Raw genomic sequence first — 24509 nt, forward strand, 5'->3', positions numbered from 1 at the left:
TCTTGAGAGACGTACCAGGGCTCCCATTTTTGGCCTTCTGAAAATGCTAGTTAAAAGGCTGTAACTACATTTAAATCACAGATTTAAAGCATGCATGCTATACATTATATTGCTGTTCTGGACAATACCTACATGATGTACCTCATTCCAAAGTCTGTGGCCAGCTTAAGGTAATTACCTGCAAGAAAACATCTGGCACCACCTTAAATATACAACTAAGCTGGAAGACAAGGCAAAATACAGCTACTAGAGAAAGCCTTTAACAAGGTCATGGCAGATAATACAAATCAGATCAGCAGCCATATGCTGATTTTTTTTAACTAGTGCTGAAATTCATTTGATAAAGTATAGGTTTGAAACCTGCTTGTTGAGGTTAACTGAGGACTGATTTAAATCGTCTACCTTTTGTTCTTACTAAAATGTCAATGAGATATTGCTTGAGGCTCCACATTATGAATCTAATTCAGAATGTATTAATATACATTTTTTTAGCCAAAGTTTAATTAGACATAAAAATGAACTGAAATATTTATATAGGTAAATGTGCTCAAACATCATACATTGTTTTAAAAGTTAGTTAACAATCGGGCATAATGATTATTTAATTAATGAGCTGATATCCATTCCTTGAAGATAAGAAGCCCAGAACAAATCACTTTAAAATAGAGTTCAGTGAGGAATTCATACCCTGCTTCAGGCTCCTAAACACAAGTACAGTTGTGTGAAAAATTGTTGGCCCCCTTCCTGATTTTTCATTGTTTTGCACGTTTGTCTCACTTGTTAATGTTTCAGATCATCAAACAAATTTAAATATTAGTCAAAGATAACATAAGTAAACACAACATGCAGTTTTTAAAGGAAGGTTTTTATTATTAAGGGAAAACAATATCCAAACTCACATGGCCCTGTGTGAAAAAGTGTTTGCTCCTAAACCTAATAACTGGTTGGGCCACCCTTAGCAGCAAGAACTGCAATCAAGCATTTGTGATAACTTGCAATGAGTCTGTTAGAGCGCTGTGCAGGAATGCTGGTCCACTCATCTTTGCAGAATTGTAGTAATTCAGCCACATTGTAAGGACTTTGACTAGGCCACTCCAAAGTCTTTCATTTTGTTTTTCTTCAGCCATTCAGAGGTGGACTTGCTGGTGTGTTTTGGATCATTGTCCTGCGGCAGAACCCAAGTTCACTTCAGCTTGAGATCAACAGGTGGCCGCACATTATCCTTCAGGATTTTTTGGTAGACAGCAGAATTCATGGTTCCATTTATCACAGCAAGTCTTCCAGGTCCTGAAGCAGCAACACAGCTCCAGGCCATCACACTAGTCTTTTTAAGTGGCAGAACTTGCACAGTTGGTGGCTGACTAAATACTTTTTTGCCCCACTATATACAGGACTTGCAAATTTTTAGGGTGTCTCACCAGTCAGTCAAAAATGTCACCAGTCTTTTCTATATCTCCATTGATGTAAGGGCGCAATGATCTGTGCTGCAGACTGTTTGATGTGAAATCGCTCCCTGTATTTCTCACTGTTTATCCTGCTTATGGAACCCATGGGGTCTGTGTACATGCACACGCGCTATATACCAATTTTCTCATTTTTATACTGCCTGTACATCAGAGGTAAAATAAAGAATTTGAAAAAAAAAATTCACCAGTCAGCATGACCGGACTAGCCATGGAATTTTCAGGTCGACTCACGGATGAGTCACAGTGCGCGTCAGTTTAAATAGTAACCAGCGCACGCTGTGTCCGGATTCTGACAAGGCTCTGGGCCGCCAGCTGGCTCCGCCCCTTCCACCAGCGAGAGCGCCGTGTGGAATGCAGGGCCTTTCCTGTTAACCAGGGGTGGTGGAAGTGTGCACTTAAGTCACATCCTCTGTCACCCGGCGCGTGCCCGAAACGGGACAGAGGACCGTGATCTCCGGCTCTAGCGGTGGGGAAAGTTCCTACTAAGCGTTCCTTAGCAACCACAGCGCCCATAATACTAAGGCTAAAAACAGGGTATAATGCATTATAAAGCCAGCAGTATTAAAAATGTAATGGAATAAGCATAGGAGACAAGGTGGTATCTGGATGTGATAAGGGTGTTATCTAATACAAAGGCAACAAAAGCAACATCATAAACCAATTTAGAATGAGTGTTGGTGCTCATGGCAACAGTAAATATTGGCAAATAAACATTATGTAATGTATTGTGGACAGTAAATAAGTATACTGTGGTGTATGGTATGTCATTGTTGCAATGTATGAAAGCAAAATACAACCTGAGATGACATGTGGGGTACAGGATGCAGAAATAGAAAGAGTGTACAGTGAAATTAACAAAAATATTACAGACCAATAAGAAAGAAAAAGAAGAAGGGAAAGAAGCAAAACATGATAATCTGCATGTAATAAAAAAATTTGAGCAGTTTTTGTTGTGCTCTACCAGTGGGCCCACCGTCAAGGGGCATCTCTGGGTTCTGCCATACAGATTATAATTTTTTGTATTTTTCCCTTTTTAATTTTGGATGTGTTTCTGACAGCAAAAAGTGAATCTCTTGACTTGTATAATATTTCTCTTTTCTTAATAACATTATGCATGTTTCTAAATGTGCTCCAGTATTTCACATCAATTTTTATACACAGTTCAAGGGGGTCAGAAAATGTGTATGCAAAATTAGCAATGCCAAGACGATTTACAAGCCTCAGCAGCAAACTTTGCTATGGCTTAAATCTACAATTTATCTACTCATGTGATGGTATTAGACGTGTTTCAGTAGACTCAGCCAGATTACTGGATGAATTCCGACTGTCTGCAGCGCTCACTGCATGGTTGATCCTGTCCTCACTAATTGCCCTAATACACATCAGTAATTCATACGGTCTCTTTTTTCCCCCCATTCTCTGGAGAGAAACAAGATTTCTGTCAGTTTTCTCCTGTTACTGAAGCCAAAAGGCAAATTTTTATACCATGCAATTTGTTTCAGTAACACTTCCTGTTCAATACGGTGAAAACACCAAGCATAAATTGTATGAAATGGCACGTTGTATGCGGCTGATTTCGCATTGACAAAAAAACAGACTTAATGAGTAGTTCTATAATCTTTACCTTCACGGTCAGTGCTACATTTCTACAGGAAGTAACAGTTATTGTAATTATTTCTGTGTGCATCTGCTTGTAAAACTACAATACAATAAATGTATTTTACTTTCAGCTTCTGCATAATGAGAAAGATGTGCTATAGAACAAAACAGGCAGCAAGCTTTTTCTGCTGTGGAGAATGTAATGCATTTATAATCCTTGCCTTGAATTTTATACACTTTACATTACAATGATTCTCTTTATTTCTCTCACTTTTCTCCTTTTCTTTTAGCCCAGCTGCTACTGCCGTGATATCACTAGCATTTGGACGCTATATCCTCGAGCCCTTCTTTATGCAATGTGAAATACCAGACCTCGCTATCAAATTAGTCACAGCTCTCGGAATAAGTAAGCACCAACTTCATTGATGAGACTTTTTTATTCATACTAAAACAAAACAATGAAATGTAAAACCATCAGTGTATAATATGTTTTCCATGAAAATGTTGTGCATTTCTTGTAACGGTTTTTAGAAATGATAAATGTTTCTTGTTAAGGGCACTGTCTTTATGACACTCCATTCAGAATGGAAGCCATAAAACCAAGTGTTAGATAAAATTCTATATACTTGGTAGTAATCTCTGGATCTATAGATGCTTTCTTTTAAAATTCAAGGTATCCATATTTTATATATTGACGGAAGTTATGGATGTGCAAACAGTCAATAGTCAACACAATAATGCCAGCTCAATCGACCATTGCTGGAGTTAACAAATAAAAGACCAAAGCAATGGGACCAAAAGCAAGTTGTAAGAATACTGAAGCCATAAGAGTGCAGACAAAATAGACCCTTTCTATATGACCTCTTTTGGCAAACCATAAAATACCTAAATAATAGGGTATTTTTCCTATTTCTCTTGTGGTACAGGCTACTTATTCAGCTTCAATGTTACTTTCTCTGGCTGCTTTTCAAAAGTGGTTCCTTGCTGGACATATGCCTGGAAGCAGTTGTAAAGCTGGTCAGCAAGGGAAAGCTTTTTGTACAACTACTTCCAAAACATGGGCTTTGTACCTATTTATGCCCAGAACACTTCAATCACCGTTGTTTGGTTTCAAACAGAATACTTTTTGTTTTTATTTAATTAGCTCAGTCCCTTATATTTACCCCAAACTGTAATTTCCCTATTCTTTTGAGAAGAAGAAAGCCAAACAAGTGCATTTATAGGTAATTATGACGCGCTGATTGGCTTGAGAGGGAATTTGTTGTTATATTGAAATGCATTTGGTGAAAAGAATACCTTTACTTATCATTTATCATTAGCGTAGCATTAAGAAAAGATCAAGACAGATTTGTGCTGATGGAAATTAGGTGATGAGATCATGTTGTGTTGTGTTCAGAGTGCTACTGATAGGGATGGCTCACAGGTGGATTTTTATTTGAATTTATATTTGAATTCATTTTGTTTTCATTTTTATTTTGTTGTTTTTTACTTTTAACTTTTTTACTTTCTATATGGGGCATTCAAATCATGCCAGGCTACTCTGTCCTCCCAGTGCACCTCTGTGTAGCAGAAGATGAATTACTATAGTGGTCTATTGCTTGTCATTATTATCAATCAGAAATAGTATACAATTACAGTAGCCTGTCACTGCAAAAGGGGAGATAGGGCAGAGATTAGACATGTGCGATTCGTTTCGTTCCGAATCGAAATTCGGACGAATTTTCGGAAATTCGGACATTCGGATGTATCCGAATTTCGAATTATAGACATAACGAATGCAAACGAATCCGAATTTCCATTTCCGAAATTCGGTAGCGTTAGTACGAACGTTCGTTTCGTTTTCTGATCTTATTCGTTTCTTATTCGTTTCTTATTCGTTTCATTCGTTGGAGCAAAGTGACATTAGAGAAGGAGAAAAATATTTTTTCCCCCTCAAATGTCACTTTTGCTGCAAACGAACGAAACGAATAAGAAACGAATAAGAACAGAAAACGAAACGAACGTTCGTACTAACGCTACCGAATTTCGTCCGAATCCGAATTCAGAATCCGAATTGACTTTCACACTTGAATCCTGAAAAACGAAATAACACATATCCGAATTTAAAACGAAACGAAACTAAACGAATTTTTTGGCAGTGCACATGTCTAGCAGAGATGAAGGCATACAATAGAAACATAGGGATGCTTTTGCAGCTCCATATTTAAAACGGAACTCCAACCAAACAGCTAAGAATGCAGATAAATACATACAGTATATACGCATTCCAGTCAGGGCACTATCTGCATAGAGTTTGCATGTTCTCCCTGTGCTTGCATGGTTACTCCGGTTTCCTTCCACACTCCAAAGAAATACTGGTAGGTTGATTGGCTCCTGTCCAAATCGGCACAAGTATATGTGTGCATGTATGAATGCATGTGAGATAGGGACCTTAGACTGTAAGCTCCTCAAGGGCAGGAACTGATGTAAATGTATAGAATGTAAAGCACTATATAAATACCTGTAATAGATAAATGATCAATAAATATTTTAATTTGCAAATGATTAATATTTCTGTTCAAACTGTTCAGAGATGTATACAGCACTGCCCCACAGCATAGCCCTGCTTGGCCTGGCAAAATATCTGATTTTCTCTGCTGTAATTAGGTATTACGTACAGGTCTTCTACCTTCCCCAGTCTATGACTGGACAGTTAGATGAGAAGCAAAAGACTGATGAGCTCATCTACCTGTCATTCTGCTGTTTCCTGCTATAGGCATGCTCCTTGTTAACACATGAAGACTGATTAGCTCCCTGTGCTGATTCTCCCTGTTCCAGTCTGAGCTCTGTCATACAGTGGGTTATAGGAAGCTAATACAAGGTTAAAAATACATTTAATAATGTTTTAATGAATGCAGAGCTTCATTTATTTATGTTTTTGTATTGTATTTGTTATTTGGTTGGAGTTCAGACCTAAATCTAGTCAAAGTTATTAGATAAAGGGGATATTTGTTGGGAGATGGATTAATCTGCAACTACTTTTTTTGTAAAGAGTACCTGTGCTGATACTTATTGATACTAATTAAGTTTAAAGTATGTCTAAACTCAATCACTAAAATCTCATATAATCTGTAATATGTTAAAGCTTTACCTTCAGTCTTTTAGCATTGCACAGACTCGTCTCCTGTAATGAAATTGCTTACTCTGATTTACCTGCACACTGTGAACTTGTGACAAGGCAGTTAGGGCCCACTTAATCTCCTGGCTAGAGGACATCCAGCATGATCTTACCTATTCCTTCCCAGCTTGACTATGCATGGCTCACCCCTTTTCATTAATTGTTTTTTAGTTCTTTTAATCATGGACTCTTAGGGGTTGATTTACTAACCTTATAAACACACCACAAACATGTATACACCTCTGTAGTGTGTTCCCTCCCAGCATGATCTACGGGTGGAATCTAAACACCTTTGTAGTGTGTACACACCCAGCAGGTGTGTTGTGCAAAGCCCTGCATGAATTGCAAGGTGATGTTGTGTAAATTAGCTCTATGTTGTGTTGCTTGCGTTGATGAATGCAGGAATGTAAATGCATGAGCTAACCATTTTTGTCTAAACTGTGAAGCAGCATTATATATGCATCATGTGCATGATTTTTTCATATATGGCATTAGTGGAAATATGCTTTTAGAGACTTTTTGGTTGATAAATACGCTTTGCTGTGTGAAAATCACACGCACCTGGTGCGTGCGTGTGTTTTAGGTTAGTAAATCACCCCCTTAGAATCACCTGTGGACATGACTTTGGGTGGTCTGCATGTAATTACAGTCTCCTAGGAACATCCACTCCTCAAGACTGATGCCAGCCCATAACAGCATTGTCACATTTGCACAACTTAATCCCAGTGCCAGTCCACTGCATGCATCAGGGCTGAGTGTCCTTAAGAGGAGTATTAAGTATTAAGGCTGGGTACTGGGATGTTTTCAGGAAGTTATGTACAGCACCATGCAGGCCCCTCCCACCAGTCATGATCTGCCAGCGTGTAGGGAACTTTAGGGCCTATTGTTATTCACCTAGTGAAATGCTTGTCAATTTTAACATTGCAGTCCTCTCAGGGACCACTAGATTTCCCCACACATCCTTGCTACACCGGTGTAGGGCCCTTTCAGGAGTAATCCCACCAATGTGGTTGCTGGAAATATTGCTAGTCAATATTTAAAGTCAGGAGGGTGGAGTCAGTTTGTTGTTCACAGCTGAGAAGAGATTGAGGAGAAAATATTTTTTCTCACGCTAAGCACAGAGCAGCAAGATGCGAGTAATTTGAGTACTGGACTGTGCGTTCCCTTTCTGGGGAGCATTGGGACTACTCCCTGGTGGAGGTGGGAGGGAAGGAGAACATTTACTCTTTCACTGGGAGAAACATGCTATATTATGCCCATTAGAATCACTTGAACATTGAGGTTCTCCTTATAGAGTTGCATTGTGGAAAAGAAATGTAAAGTGAATGTCTGTGAAGAAATAACTTCCTTTTTCTACATTTCTGCACTTGAAACTTGTAACTTTATTTTATATAAGTAAAAAGTTACCTTTCATGAAAAAGGATTGTGAATTCCATATGGATATTCGTTTATTTGCCTGTGGAATACTGTTGATGGAAGAACCTAAGTATGGAGGAGAGAAGGCAAACACCCATGAAGAGTTTTAGGTTCTGTAGTGGCACTGGTTAATCTGGCTCTGTCAGACTAACCAGTATTTATGATGATGAGCTTATAGTGTGGTTGATGATCTTTACACACACTGGTAACACCCTGTGAGATTTGAGACTTTGTATCCCTGTGTTGGGAACATGAGGAGCCCTGCAACAATAATACAAATTCACTTTACATATAGTGCACAGAGAAGCACAGAGAGTCAGTGATTCTATCTCTGGGTCTAAAATAAGGTAATGGAAACAGAAAGGATTTATTAAAAACTGCATAAGCATGTTGATGAATGGGGAAGGGGAGGAAACAGGGAAACTTTAATGTAATTTTCAGAAGTTTTTAATCTGTTTAAATCTGCAGCTTTCTGTAAAATAATAGCTGCAATAAAGGTCAAGGTCTTCCTGTAATGGGTTTAAACTCCCCCTGCTTTGTCACCTGCTTCCCTGGTTGAGACTATGAAGGTGACATAGTTACATAGTTACATAGTTACATAGTATTTGAGGTTGAATAAAGACACATGTCCATCAAGTCCAACCTATTGTGTGTGTGTGTGTGTGTGTGTGTGTGTGTGTGTGTGTGTAAAGATCCCCGAGTCATCTCGTTTTTAGGAGTACTTGTACCCCTGTATATTACCGTTTCTCAGGAAATCTTCCAAAAGCTTCTTGAACGATTCCACACTATTAGCTGAAATCACTGCTTGTGGCAACGAGTTCCAGACCCTAACCGCGCGAACTGAGAAGAATCCCCTTCGCCCCTTGTGTTTGAATTTTTTTTCTACCAGTTTCAGGTGGTGTCCTCTAGTCTTTGTTACGGAATTAACCGTAAAGAGTTTGTTGCTAATGTTGCTATGACTATGGAACATTTTGTACATGAAAATCATGTCCCCCCTTAATCTCCTTAGTTCCAGCGTGAACATATTTAAATTTAGTAACCGTGTCTCATAGCTCTGGTCCTCCATCCCTTTGATGAGTTTGGTCGCCCTTCGCTGGACTTTCTCCAGTTCAAGGACATCCCCTCTGTGTACCGGTGCCCAAAACTGCACCGCATACTCCAGGTGAGGCCGAACCAGTGATGTGTAAAGTGGCAAAATTATAGACTTATCCCTGCAAAACATTCCCTTCTTGATGCAGGACAGGACTCTACTAGCTTTGCTTACCGCAACCTGGCACTGTAATCTATTATTGAGTTTATGGTCTACAGTGACCCCCAAATCTTTCTCCATTTCAGACTTCCCTAGCGGCATACCCATTATTGTATAACCCATTTGCGTGTTTTTTGTCCCAAAGTGCATAACTTTGCATTTATCAACATTAAACCTCATCTGCCATAAAGTTGCCCACTCCCCTATTTTATCCAGGTCCTCTTGTAAAGTTATACTATCTTGGTTTGTTTCTATTACCCTCCCAATTTTGGTATCATCAGCAAACACTGAGATAACGCTCCATTACCATTACGTTACCATGATGCATATTGCACAAACGTGGTCCACCATTGACACATTCATAAAGCTGGTCCAGACCAATGATGTGAAGTTAATACTGTAGCCAGAGCAAATAGTATTTAATGATAAACTGTGCTTTAGCAAACTAAATGTTATCCAGTTAGGGATTGGATATTTATTAAGTTAAGTATAACCCTATTTTGGTGGGTTATACTTAAAGCCAGGGGTAAATTCCTCTGTAAAGTGAAAAAAAACCTTATCCCAGAGAACATCAGATTTGCACAGGAGACAAAATAAATGAAGGTCCGGACTTAGTTTAACTGTTAACTAATGGATTTGATAGGAGCAGTGGTGTATTTTGATTTTGTGATGCCCTAGGCAACACTAAACCCAAGCACCCCCCCATCCCTAATCTAAATTAGTCCCACCCCTTCCTGTTTAAGACATTTTGCATAACCTGTCAGTCGCGGGATACATCGTGCACGGTGTATCTAGATTCTGACATGTTGCGCTATAAACGTAGCGGGACGCTCTAGTTCTACTTTTGCAATAGCCCCCTTCTCCATTCCTGGCTTGATGGGCTCCCTAGTTCTGCAGCTACAATAACCCTTCTCTCCTGCACTGCCATGCTGTGCTAGTCTCTAGTTCTGCAGCTGCAACACCGATCTTCTGCCCTAATATGCTGGGCCCTCTAATTCTGCAGTTACCGATCTTCTGCCTTGGCCACTGGGCTCTGTAGCTTGCCCCGCTCTAGAGACATAACCCGGCATAGAGATTATAGGCTGCACTTCCCCAGACTCACCACCACGAAGGCCATCTGGATCTCAGCCCTGGGGATCCTGCGGAAGCTCCTCCACTGCCTAAAGTCAGAGATTTGTGTGCCGGTTTCCCAGGGAGGTCCGAACTGCCAGTGCATCTGGACGAAGGTCACAAACACTAATACATTGCACAGCACATTGACCAGGAAGAGGAAGGAGCTGCAGCCAGCAAATATATGTAGGAGTAGGTGGCATAGGTGGACACGTTGGTCCCCCAGTCAAAGAAGCACCAGGTCCAGGAGTACTGGCGGTAATTTATGATTAATTTATCATATCATTTTTTTTTCTCTCACCTAACTGGTTTGGGGGGCAACATTTTTTGCCCCCCTGGAAAGTGCCCCCCTAGGCAAATGCCTAGTTTTCCTTGCAGTAGATACACCCCTGGATAGGAGGTAGGGCAGGAGAAGGTAGAATAACCACAAAACTTGGGTGGGTCTTAGTATACAGAAACATCACACAGAACTTCCCTGGAGCATATCACTTAGGTAACTAGAAGTTCTACAGTGTTATTCACAAAAGGGTGAAGAGTTTGGAGAAGGCAGGAGAAGGGAACAATCTAGGTCAAAATAGCTGATTTGGTAATATTGTCCAATTCAGCTCCCTTTCCAGTTCAGCTATGTTGTCTTAGATTGTTCACTTCTCCAAACTCTTCTGTGAATAATCCTGTGCTTCTTTAATTCAGAAATGACTCTAACACAGATCACAATAGGGCAGCATGGCTTCCAGACACAAAGCCTTCCCAAAGAAGGGCAATACTCTCTAGGCCTGGGCTCCAGCTCTGGGGCCTCAAACCAGAGACACAGCCTTCACCTCACAGTCACCCTTTCCCCAGCCGGGAAAGGGATGTAGACGCTCTCATCCTTGAAGAGAGAGCTAACAAAGGAGAACCTTTCTGGAGCAGGGCTCACCTGTTTTGTCAAAGCCTGGTCCAACCATAGGCTGGCTAGCTGACGGGCAAGACTCCCAGCACCAGACCCGTGACAAACAACTCTGGAGTTTACCTCATAGAGTGAATGGCAGATAACAATAACTACAGGAAGCCCAGAACACCATGTTCCAAAAGAGACATGTCAAAAATGTAAACACTTGCAGGAAGCAGGGAACAAGAATCCACACATCCATACATTAGAATAATCAGGATATACTGTTTTGCAGTCATGAGCAATACCATGTCATTGTTGCATTACCTTGTATCATCAGTGCTAGCATGAGACATGTACATGAGATTTGTCTTTGTCTTTGTTTTTGTTTTAGTTTGTCCATCTGTTGTTGGACTGAAAACTAATAAAGAAACATTAAAAAAAAAAGAATAATCAGGATACATGTAAAGAGTTTCAACCTGGTGTATCATATACTAGTATAGTAGAATGAAGTGATTGTGTAAACTAAAGATTGCCTTTCGATCACTGAACATGCACTTTAACTGTTACATTTATTTTAAGGGGTGTAATGATTGGCTTTATGATCCTCAATAAGTTCATTATGGAGTACCAACACTCTAGCCAATGCACTCAGTTTGGTGGCTGACAAGCACTCTTATAACATCAGTCTCCATGCTGCAGTGATTGCAAGAAGCACCGCAATTGTTCAAGCCAGACTTTCTGGATGGACTCTGGGTGCACCTATCTCCATTATCAATGCAATCTTAAGGGTTATCTCACACAAAATAATATTTCTGTTACATACAATATTTCTGTTATACCAACCAGAAACTCAAGTGGTGAAACATCGGAATTTGAGTTCCCAGATATGCTGCAGTGATAACAAAAAGTCTCAAACTCCCTCTTTCAGTTCCAATCCTCCTTTAATGACTCTTAAAAATATCAGAAAGTTTATAATGAAATGCTACCATCAGAGTTGAATGTACATAATCATGGGCAATTATAATTTTAAGTAGGGATACACCAGTGCCAATACAAAACACAAAAAATCCCCAGCTCACCTGCCAGCTAGCCTGCAACAAAACACATTACCCTGTCAACACTATGCGTTAAAACCAGAGGTTTTAGTTGCACAAACCTTTGGCCAAAAATATGTAGAAGCCACACCACCGCGCCAAGGCACCTCTGCAAAGTGTTGTCCTAACTCTATCTACACGAGTCTCCAAGTGTGAGCATATTAATGCAGTCGATTAATTGCATGCAGGTGTACCAGGAGGTAGCCCACTCCTCCCCACAAGGTGCAGGGACCAAAAATGCACGCTGGGACCCCCAGTGCGTCCCCACATCCAAAATAGTCAAACTAGAAAAACATGGTACCTGCATGAATCTATAACCAGCCTTTATGGCAGGGCGCACATAGGAAGGCTTACAACAACACAAAACACAAAAAATCCCCAGCTCACCTGCCAGCTACCCTGCAACAAAACAAATTACCCTGTCAACAGTATGCGTTAAAAACAGAGGTTTTAGTTTCACAAACCTTTGGCCAAAAATATGTAGGAGCCACACCTCCGCGCCAAGGCACCACTGCAAAGTGTGGTCCTAACTCTATCTATACGAGTCTCCAACTACACCAGTGCCAATACTGGGCATTTTCATGAGTACTCATTAAAATGCCCCGATACTAAACGCAGATACTGGTGTTCTGTCGAGAACCTGACGTAGTCGAATTTGCTGACCTCAGCATCTGCGCTTGCGCACAGACCAATATTATTGAGGACACTGGGATTTATTTACAAAGTATTGCGTTTAAATCATTAATTGTGACTGTTAATAATATTCCATCCTTCATTCACTGCCATGGATGGCATATTATTAACGGTCACAATTAACCATTACAAACGAATACTTTGTAAATAATTTTCGGTTTCCTTGTTAATCCCGTCTGTATGTAAACGCAGATACTGTGTCGGCGTTCTCGACAGAACACCGGCACTAACATTTTAAACAAGCAGCTGCCGGAGGTCCCGTGCTTGCTGGGGAACTCGGCAGCCTTCCTGTTAACCATGGCGGTTGGGGGGCCCTTCATGGTTTCTTGCATCGGGGCCCTGAAGGTTCTAGTTACGCCTCTGGGCATATGAATGTTAATCCAAGCACATGAATCACTCTACAGATAAAACTTAGCATGTACAAATGTTAGTTATTTAGATGTAATATTTTCATACCTAACAACAGTTATACAGTGATCCTTATTATCTATACTTTAATCTCTGTAATGAATCTCACTGCATTTGTATTTGTATAAAAAATTTGTCATGACAACAATGAAAAAAATGCGTAAAATCAAATCTAATTAAAAGAATGGGTCATAGTTTGCTACACGCAAATATGTAATTAAGTGTAAAAATAATAATTGTGAAGTAACCGAATAGTTTGTCTTTGGTTTAGTATGGAATCACAATGAATTATATGCTGAGCCAAAATGCTTTTAGAATGTCAAGTCTAGCCAAAACTCCATTTTAAAAAAAAACAAAAAAACATTTTTAAGCGGCTACAGAAAAGAAAGATTCCAAATTAACAGACTGACCACCTGTTGCATAATAATCCTCCTATGGACACATGGGTATTAATAATTAAATGGTGGCTAAAATGCCAGATTGGGTTTTTGAGGTTAATTAATTTATTCATACTCCTTCCTAAAAAAACTGAGAAGACTGGAACACAGCAGATGCTGAAAAACATCAAGGTCACTGAGATCACAGGAGCGTGAGAAAAAAGCCCCGCAGACATGGTGTATTGCTTGTACATTTATGATGAAGCAAGACCACAGAACCTGTGTAGCAATCCAGGGATGGTGCTTGTAATTATGCACAAACACATTGCCAAGAGGGTGGAACTGTCAGATAATAACACAACTTTCTTAGTGAGGAAATTAGGAAGCTAACTCAGTGCTGGCTCGAAAAAAAAATATTTTACTGCAGTATTGCAACAGCCTGTGTGTAATGAAAACATGCGTAACATAGATGGCTTTAGGTATGAATGATTTTATTGCAGCATTCATATGAATAAGCTATTACTAAACTATGCTATTTCCTGTATGCAGAATGGAGAACACTTGGAAATCCTGATAAACTCCAAATACAAATGATGAGAACTTACATAGCAGATTATGTATTCAATCATTATTTATTCAAGTGATGTGGGTATAGCTAATATGGAACAATGTTATGAACAGTTAATACGTGTATGCCTATACAGTATTAGTCTTTTCAACATATTGGCTACTATTACCTGTGTAGGCAAGTCTATACATTTTTGTATAAATGGTTTATATTGATTGCATTGCTGCATTCATTTTAATATTAGTGTTTTTATATTTAGTTGGTGATATAGTATACATTTTTTTCTTAATTTTGGCATATATAAATAAAGATTGTGTTTTTTTATATTATCTGTGTAGTAATGGGTATGTGCTGAAGCCTCAATGTGCTACTAAAGCCAAGTTCATCTGTAGTGCAAAATCTGCTGCCTCGGACTGCATGTCTCTCTTTAATAATATCACTAATGTGTTGCCCCCAATTCTCCTTGCTGGAGGTTCTCAGATGAGAAAGCAAACCCCTTTTTCTACCAAGATGGTCACTTCTACACAGAGACACAGTGCAGAGCAAGGCATGGTAAGTAGTGGATAGCAGATCAGCTGCAGGGAGATCATGGGAAAAATGTTGTGACTAGTCATTTGCCCTCTGCCTGCTTCCAGAGTTCAGATCATTTTAATATAGCATACCTTTGATGCCTGATGCCCTGCCTAGGCCTGGTTTCCTAGAAGAGCTAAGCATAGCCTTTAAGCCTCACATAAGGAATAAAAAGATGTATTTGTTTCTTATTTTAACTTGGTTTCATGTTTGTATCACACAAACCATTTTTTTTCCTCTAGTGCCTTCATACAGACTATTCATTCTTTATTGCATACTCAACTACAGATAAACAAGGTCTCAGAGGAACCTTGATTTTATGCTAACTACATAGTCATAATAAACATGTAACAGCAAATAACCATTTTCTTTTTAACCAGACCATTGAAACAGTATACATCTGGCAAAATAGGACATGGTACAGAGTGTACACACATTTTAAATAAAAATGATCCTTTTGTATCATGTAGTGTTTTTGCTAGTAAAACAGTTAATAACTATTGACTCACAACTTTGCTGAAAGAGAAGCTATGTTTCAGAATTACATTCTGCTTTTATTAACAACTGCTTTTCTATGGGCAAGATATGAAATCTAGCATCAAAGTGACCACAGCATAACATGACTGGAGCTCCTTGACCTTATAATATCTCCCATATCCTTTACACAGGAGCAAGTCACAATTTGATCTAATCTTGCTGAGCTGGTGGCAGAACGGAAGTAAATAGAAAAGAAACACAAGCTTTCTATGAGAGCATGGGTCTTGTAATGCAGCTTAGGCAAGATATTGTTAATCTATATTTAAAAGGTCACAGGTACAACCCAGCAGTACAAGTAGAGCAACCAGTCTTCTTAAAATATTTATTTGAAGACGACCTGCACAAATTAAATACCAACGGTATTTTGCTTGCTTGGCTATTGAGCAAAATAAAAAAATGCTGTGTAATAGAGAGTACAAGGAATATGTGGGTAGGTATGTGTAAAGCAGGTAAAAATATAGAATTAGTATTGAATGGAAATCGTTCTTAGATAGCTAGGGGATGATGGATGGATGAGTGAAATGACTTGTGGTGGAACTGGCCAGCTACCAGTGCTAGTCTGGTAATATCATGATGCCTAGCAGCTACAGTACATTTGAGTGGCTTATCTTGCTAGTTGGAGAAGTGGTACTTGGTTACCTTAAGTAAAGCCAATCAATTTCTATTGTTTTGCATATCATAGTGGATCGTTAAAACACCAGCCAGCATTTTTTTTTGCCCTGGTGCCACATTGGGAAGATTCCTGCTTCTAATCTTAAGTGACAGGAAAGCTCAAAAGTTATAGGGAATATTAGAGAGTTACACCTAAACAGGTGACGATACACATTTTTCCTGCTCCGGTGACAATTGTCAAATTTTGGATTCCACTCCCAACTTCTGTCCCTGTGACAATAGTCACCATGACAAATAAAACAGGTGAATCTTTCCAGTGGGTACTCGAGGAAACAATAAACACCTAAGAGGGATTTAAACTATCCCCTACTGCATCCAAAACTAAAATAAATGTTTTTTTATGTTTTAAATACATTAAGGGCAATTGTGGACCACTGCCTCAGGCAGCAAAAAACGGTCCAAAAGCAAAGCACAAAATCTCAGCAACTGCAGCATCTATTTTTTTCTTTTATTTGGGCTTGTCTACCATTTCATGGAAATGTGTTGGTTAATTCAACAGCAAAACTGAACGGATAGAGTGGCTAGTAAAGGGACTGTAAAGTGAAGTAAAACACTCTCTGTTGCTGAGATTAATGTATATGAAAACTTCCAAAAGAAAATTATGTTTTTCTGAATATGGCATAACATGTTTCATGTAGAGCACTGTTTCATGTAACAGCACTTTCTGCTGCAGGCTGACAAAGCTAAGCCACTGTCTTGCAATTATCAGCAGCATTGTCAGTCTGCCTTGTAGGTTCCTTCAGTTGGATGTTGGGATGCCTATTGGATAGACCTGTGAGAAAGACCAATGGCCAACAGAAGGAGCTTACATGGTAGGCTGACAACACTGTTACTAATTGGCTAAGCATTGTCAGCCTGCAACAGGAAGTGCTGTTACTGGCAGGATCCAGGTAAAAGATTGCAACAGAATAACAATAAATTATTATTATTAGTGAAGAATGATACCAAACATACTAATAATAGATTTTGGGTATACATATACTGTAACATGCAGCTATGCTATTTATTAAATGCATACTCTTCACTGGCAGACTTTTCAAGTCATTAGAATAATGGCAATGTGGTAAAATAATTGTGTAAATTACTAACAAAGGCTATGAGCTTGTGTGAAAAGGCTATTTTATATCAGGCTATATTATTTAGCGTTTTCTGTAAACACAGCCCAGGCATGACAGTAACTGCTGGTAGATGTTTGGAAATACATTTTAGTTTTTGCAGCTGAAAGGCCAGTGGGATTTAGAAATCTACAATATCAAATCTGAAGGCTGAAGGATCTGACTGTTTGTAAATTTTGATTTACTTATACAGGTTTTATACACTGATTTTATCTGTACAGCATTAGGACTGATAAAGTGCTGACGCAAAAGATGTAAGTGCAGGGTTGGCTATATGCTGTTTCTAATATGTGCAATGAAATTAGCTGGAAAGAGAGCTGTGTAATTAAAATAGAAAATGAGTCATTTATGGCATGCATAATCATTTTCAAACTCATATTACAATAAGTTGTAATTATATAACTCTTGGTTTGAAGAAATCGTGTACAATAATTATATACAGACAAGCATGGGATTTAATTAGTGAGTCATTTACAAAGCTGAAATGGCAATACTAAGTTACAAATAAGGGTGACAAACATTTATTTTAAAGACATCTACCGAGCAACACCAGATGATAAAGACTGAAAATGTCATAACATGTACTGCGTTGCCCATAGCAACTAGTCGGCTGTGGAACAAGCACATCACTCGAACATTATTCCATAGCCAGATATTTTATGAAACCTTTCTACAGCATAGCCGGCCCATGAGGCAATGGAATGTTGCAGAATTTGGGCACAATATGTGAGATTTTGCTATATGTGAATAATGTCATCTAATGTATAATAAAGGCCCGGGATAATAACGTTGTATTTAGCAAACTTCATTTTTGTACATCAATTAAAAAAGTACAATTAGCATTAATTAATACTGGAATGTAGCTGTGCAATGTGCCATGAGCAAGTTCATTGCTAGGATGCCTTCATTAAAGTCAAAATGTTTGAGTGGTATAAAATGAATTGCTGGTGTTTGAAATAAGAATTATGTTATATGACTATAAAGTTTGAAATCCCCCTATATTAATTCCTTTTCTTGATTTTCAGTAAACTGAGAAATCCAAAATGCTTGCTTTAGTTGTTTTATGAAAGTAGTATTAAACTCTTAAACTTTTTCCTATAATGAATTCAGTTCAAACAAATATACATTGTCCAATAAAGTATTTATCTTTATTTTCGCCCAAATGCTTAAGCTGTCCACACTGTAATATTTTCTTTGCTCAACCTGCGAGCAGAATAAAGAAAATATTACAGATTCCTGCATTAACGCTTACGAGCGTCGATCGTGGACTCTCACACTGTCTCCAATGTATTGTTACAGTAGCAGATGGCCGCTGTCAGAATATCCAGCCAAAGCCAGCAGCTCAATGGCTGCCAGCTCTGTTCCTTCAAGGATTTTCTGACCAGCTCCTTTGATCAGCTGATCGAGGGATGCTGGCTGTAAGGGTGCTAACAGCAGCACCCATCGCGAATTCTGGTCAGTTCATCAATGAATTTACCTAGTGTATGGCCACCTTCACAGTCATCATGTTTCCGGATAGCTGGCTCCAACTCTCTCAGCCCTGCTGCCCTAAACTTTCTGTTGAGCGCAAGATCACAAAGGACAAAGCAGTATCCAGTAGCTGTCCATCAACTAGCTTGCAGAAGTAAGGAGGAATAAGGGAGGAGCAGGGAACATGGCGTGGGGATTGATGTGTCTGTACATTTGTGGAGACACAGAACAGCTTAATAGCACACACAAGGGTGGCTCCATAGGACCCTGCTAGGGAAAGGAGTCATGCTAAAACAGGATACCAGGAACAATACTCAGGGGACCAGCTGATTCTGCAGTAAACCAACACTTTTAAACATAAAGACGCAGCATCCATTGTAAGTGATTCAATCAGCATTTGAAATAGCTTAAAAGCATTTGGCTTTTTAAATTACTTTAAAGCTACCTCTAGGTTTAGTGCCATTAAATCCCTATGCTAATATTGTTTAAACTACTATCTCTTTGGGTATAGAAGCCCATCCTTTCTATAGCTATTGGAGAAGAACTATGTTTCACATGTTTGTCTATGAGTTAGGACAGCAAATGTCTTGATGTACTCACAGCTGCATTCTTTTTGATTTATGTGACCTGTAGTACATGCAACACGAAGATATTAAAAGCCATGAACAACGTTATTGTTCATGTTCCAGCAAGAACATTAACATTCCAACCCATTCCTTCCACTGACATGTTTTGCTTAATCATAAAGAAGTGGGTTTAGAGTATTAGTGTTCTTGCTGGAACAGTAAAGTTGTTTTTAGCCTGAAAGAGAGCATACCGTGGCCGCGCATGTGCAATGTGAGTCAGGAGGGAGCTGAGCGAGAGAATGCCAGGGTACCTGCGCCTGTCACTGGTTGGAAGGTCCAGTGAGCTGTACAAACTGTAAGTGAACTAACCAAGATATTAAAGTGTGTCTGGGCAAAATCTGCAGAAATAAACAGTACACACAAAACACATTCTCCCATATGCTTTCTCTTAAAAAAACACTGCAAGAAAAATACCTGTTGATCCTGCGTGAAATTCAGTGAGTTCTGAACTTTGATAGAATGATTAAAACTAGGGTTGCACAGATACTTTTCGAGTACCAGTGCAGATACTTTTTGCAGATACTTTTTGATACTCAAAAGAAGTATACTGATACTTCTTTTGAGCTCCAAGACTAGACTCTAGTCTAGTCTTGGAGCTCAAAAGTATCGGTACATGTACTCGTACTTGTACCGAGTACTGTACTTGGTATCTGTGCAACACTAATTAAAACAGTGACTCTGCAGTGTAGTCAGCCCTGCACAGTTCTCCTATGATGGACTGCAGAACACCACCCTCCTTATGGCGATAAGGAGAGGGGGAAGTGTTGCGGGATCCAGCAGTGGCAGTGTTGCTATTTCACTACAGATAGGTTATGAGTTTAGTGCATTTCGGGCAGGATCAACAGGTATTTTCCTTTACTTGTAGCATTTTAATAAAGACAAAACATAGTGAAATGTACATGTCTTGAAGAAATGAAAATTATATGTTTTCTTTATTTTGCTCAGACAAACCTTTTATGCTAATTAGTCGATGTTCTCCTAGATCTTAAATGAAATCTAATCTCCCTCTAGACCCAGATAGACAACCATGCCCTTTGTGCGGGAGGCCAGCACGTACGATTTCTCCTGCAACAAGCATATATTTTAAGTCAAACCTTACCATGACAATCTTGCAACTATATACAATGCCAACTGTTTACCTTTTCTGAGTTTTTGACTTTCTATTAAATAAAGTATTCAATGCATGCAAGATTTTAGTAATCTGTATGTGTGTCTGAGTATTTAATGTGTAATTATCTCACCTTTTGTGCTTCAACTGTAAAGTTCTTGTGCACATTAGACAAAAGTAGGTGTTATATTTTGCAATTTCATAATGAGTCATACTTGCGAGCCTACACATACATTTATGTTAGATGAATTCATAGGAGAGGTATGGCACACATTGGCTAATGAATTACAGTGTTAAATGCATGGACTAATACTTACCTAGATGCATATTGAACATCTGATATATATGCCAATGTTAAGTTTCCATATCTTACATGTAATTATCTATCTATCTATCTATCTATCTATCTATCTATCTATCTATCTAAATTGTATCCTGGTACCCTACTTAAAATAACTGTATACAAAATGCCAAAAAATTATTCCCCACATTTAAGCTCCGACTCCCTCTTTTCTCCCGAATACAGCGGTCGTAATGGTCCTGAACAGTATGAGCGTCAGCTGGAGTGCTCGAATTCAGATTTTCCTGACCTTTTGCAAGCTAGCAGCAATTCTGATAATTATAGTCCCTGGAGTTATGCAGTTAATTAAAGGTAAAGGCTAACATTTTTGTATCAATTATTGCATGTATTATCTTGTGATAAAATCAGCTCTATACTGTAAATGTACATTTTATTTTTAACTTAGTGAAGGCTTTTATGAAAACATTTTTGGCCTTTCTGGTCCTCTTTTACAGTGGAATTGTAAAGGGATTTTGGTGCAGGCAACCCATGGATTAATATAGTAATAATTATCAGGATCCAAGATATGATTGTCCTGTGTGCCGCTTAAAGACCAGTAAAAGATGTGGGGATGGTAGAAAATTTACACTTTAGTTATTAGATATAGTTCACAGAGGCATCCCTAGGCTGGGTGTCACCTGGTGCAGGCATTGGGTGTCACCAGTAAGGATGGGCTGCATGTTCGAGTCGACCATAGGTTCGACTCGAACATTGCATGATCTAGCGTTCGCCGATCCTATGACAGTACCCGGATCCCCATACACTTTTTAAATTTAAATTTCTGAGTTCTACCCCCATAGACTTGCATTGAGTTCTGAGTTCGAGTTAGAACTTTTTTCATGTTCGAAAGTTCGAGTTAGAACCGAACACGGGGGTGTTCGGCTCATCACTAGTCACCAGCTGGAACATCATCATGCACGTATGCAACGTCATTACGCACGTTACTCACATTTGAGACGTCATCAAGCTCATGCATGACGCCTTGGTGCCCGTGTCATGACATCACATGCACTTAACTGCCGGTGGTAAGCTCAATGATGGACACCGGCAGAGAGAGGATGGGATGTTCATCCAGCGCAATAAGATATGCGACCGGGTCCCCTCCTCTCTTGTGTAGATGTCGGGCTCTAGGTCCATGACCGAGTGCCCAACTTTTCAGAGGGAGAGACATCAAAATGACTGCCAGTCATTTTGGTGTCACGCCCTCTGATGGTGTCACCCGGTGTGGGCCACACCCCTTGCACCCCCCCTTGTGATGCCACTGATTGTTCATGCCATCTAAAATACCGAAGACCTATGAAAGATACATGTTTCTAGCTTGCACATCTTCTGGGCATATGGAGCAAGCACCACATATAGGGCTAGTTTACTAAAAGGAGGTGTACATAAAAGAAGGGAGCATAACACAAAGAGCCAATCGTGGGCAGGGGAATTTATAAATGTATAGCTTCAAATAATAATGATTTGATACCAGAGGTGCATTTTACTCAAGTTCACACTTGTAAAACCTCAATGAACATATTGCTACTGAAATTTTCCAATTCATCTATACATGCATTTCCCACTGCACACATGAGTTCCATTCTCCAATGCTTATGTGAGTGGTGAGTCCTGTAGTGATTTAAAGGTTGGAGAAAGGAAAAAATGTGCATTGTGGGGGGAGGGGGGGGGGCATTTATTTGGCAGTCTTTGAAGTGTTGAAAGGAGTCTGGTGGAGGATGGATGGATAGAGATCTGATGGAGGATATGTATTGTTTTTTGCAACTAATAGGATCACTTAAAAAAGTGTGTTCATTGCTGTGCCCCCTGTAACTAGAAAACTAATAAAAGTTGGTAGTGAAATCTCCCCAACAGAAACAAACAGTAACACAGCAAGCAAAATATCTTGCATAAATTCTAACTTTTGAGTATAGGGATGTATACTAGGTCTTCTATTTCAGTAAACTAGCATTTAGCTTTTTGTGTTTTTGTGACTGACTGGGTCACTTTAAAGTGTGTGTCCAGCCAAAACATTTTTTTCCATAGAGTGGTGAAAGGTAGTACCGCTATTAGGTTTTTCCCTTCTATGTCGGACAGGAAGTAAGGGTAAATCTCTCTAATGGACCTCCCTATATTAGGAAAACCGGACAGGGGTTTAAATCCTTCTCTAGTTTAACCAAAACTGGAAGAAAAGTTTTTGGCTTGACAATCAAGTAAAGTGGAAACTGGTTTAAATCTATTAAGGTTTTAATACTGTTTGTGCCCTTAATAGGCAGAGTTCCTACCACTTGTTGTCTTTGTGATGGGTATTGCCTAGAACATTAAAAGAAACTGACAGTTTCTTTTTTTTTTCATATTCAATTTTTATTATTATTTAAAAAAAAATCACTTTAACATATAATCGTTCTACATCAGGGTACATCTAAACAGTTCATATCCTACATTAAGTGTCGTCCGTCGGGCAGTCCTCACTCCCGCCCGGTCGTATTGCTGGCCTGCGGAGTGTTACTGTCCGTCGCCTCCCTCATACAGCAGCTGTTACCCTAGTATCAATGGAAGATATACACTAAGAAAAAGAAAATAGAGAATAGAAAGGAATGTATTTTCTTCGTGTAGGCTGTTCTCTCCCATGTCATGTAGGTTTCCGGGTGATCTTATGTAGGCAATCCATGGTTGCCAGGTGGATTCGTATTTTTTTTAATTATCTCTCCGGATAGACGTCAGTTCTTCCATCAGTCTGTAGTATTCTACTCTACTGTGCCATTCGCTTATAGTTGGAGTATTAGTTTGGTTCCAATGAAGTGGGATTAAGGTCTTCGCGGCATTCAATAGTGGTACTACCAATGATCTTTTATAGGCCCTAATCGACAGGTCCGTAAGGTGGAAAAGGCAGACCATTGGATCTAGAGGTAATGTGGCCTTGGTAATCTTCTCTATTTGAGCTATTACCTGGGTCCAGTAAGTTTGTATTTTGGGGCGTTCTGGTGTATAATACCACCGTGCCATAAAGCGGAAAGTAGTGTCGGTCACTTGAGTGCTAATGGATGTAGTAGCATTGAGACTTAACAATTGTTGTTTCTGTGCATCCGTCCAGGTAGTCTCCAAGTCCTGTTCCCATTGGTTTAGATATAATGGGTAAGGACTAAGTTGATCCTTTATTAAAATCTTATAAATTTGTGATATTCCATGACGTGGTGATTCTGATGCAAAAAATAATTTTTCCAAAGGTGTAAGCTGCGAGGTAGTGCGAAAAGGCTTTGGTAGTGATGAAATAAAATGTGATAGTTGCCTATGTCTCCACGTGTCAAATGGGTACATCCCCCATTGTTCTCTAAGAGATTCTAATGAAAGTGGTCTGTCTCCATCGCATATTTGATATAACTTTAAAGTCTCGTGTGTCATCCATTTAAGGAAGCCCGTGTTGTGAAGTCCCGGTGGGAAGTACAAATTGCCAGTTACTGACATTATTGGTGAATTGTATTGGCCTATCAATCGGGTATATAGTGAATTCCAAATAGCCATAGTTTGACGGGTGAGGGCAGATGTGAGAAAATGTTAATTCCAGTGTTCCTGTGGTATCCAACAATTAGTGGGTATATCTTGATCGGATAAGGTATTTTCCACCTCTACCCATTGTTTAGTCTTAGTGCAAAAGTGAGTATCCAACATCCTGTTAAGTGCAACAGCCTGGTAATAACAATTGAAATCTGGCAATGCTAACCCTCCCTGCTCTCGGGTCCTAATAAGGACTCCATAAGAAATCCTGACGGGAGACCGTCTCCAAATGTACCGACTGACAACCGACTTAAGTGCACGTAAATAAAATTTTGGTAGTACAATTGGTACAGTTTGTAGTATATACAATATCCGTGGGAGTATTATCATCTTAATGACATTTATCCGTCCCGTGAGGGAAATGCCTACTCGGTAATTGTGCCATTTGTTGAGGTCCCTATTTATACTATTTAACAAAGGCATATAATTTGCGCTGAATAATTCTGTGGTTCTAGCTGTTAATTCTATACCCAAATATCGCATTTTTTGACTATGCCAATTAAAGGGCATCGATTCTTTTAGAGCGGTT

General features: G+C 39.3%; 1 protein-coding gene across 1 annotated transcript in view; it reads left to right on the plus strand.

The window, feature by feature from the left end:
- SLC7A11 (solute carrier family 7 member 11) overlaps positions 1 to 24509 on the plus strand; it is a 219770-nt gene that overhangs the window by 35878 nt on the left and 159383 nt on the right. The window contains exons 3-4 of the mRNA XM_018557096.1: positions 3356 to 3471; positions 20633 to 20758. Of these exons, the coding sequence (XP_018412598.1) occupies positions 3356 to 3471; positions 20633 to 20758 (242 nt within the window). The remainder of the gene's footprint in view (positions 1 to 3355; positions 3472 to 20632; positions 20759 to 24509) is intronic.

The sequence above is a fragment of the Nanorana parkeri genome, unplaced genomic scaffold (assembly GCF_000935625.1).
Source record: "Nanorana parkeri isolate BGI_ZX_2015 unplaced genomic scaffold, ASM93562v1 scaffold267, whole genome shotgun sequence".
NCBI lineage: Eukaryota > Metazoa > Chordata > Amphibia > Anura > Dicroglossidae > Nanorana > Nanorana parkeri.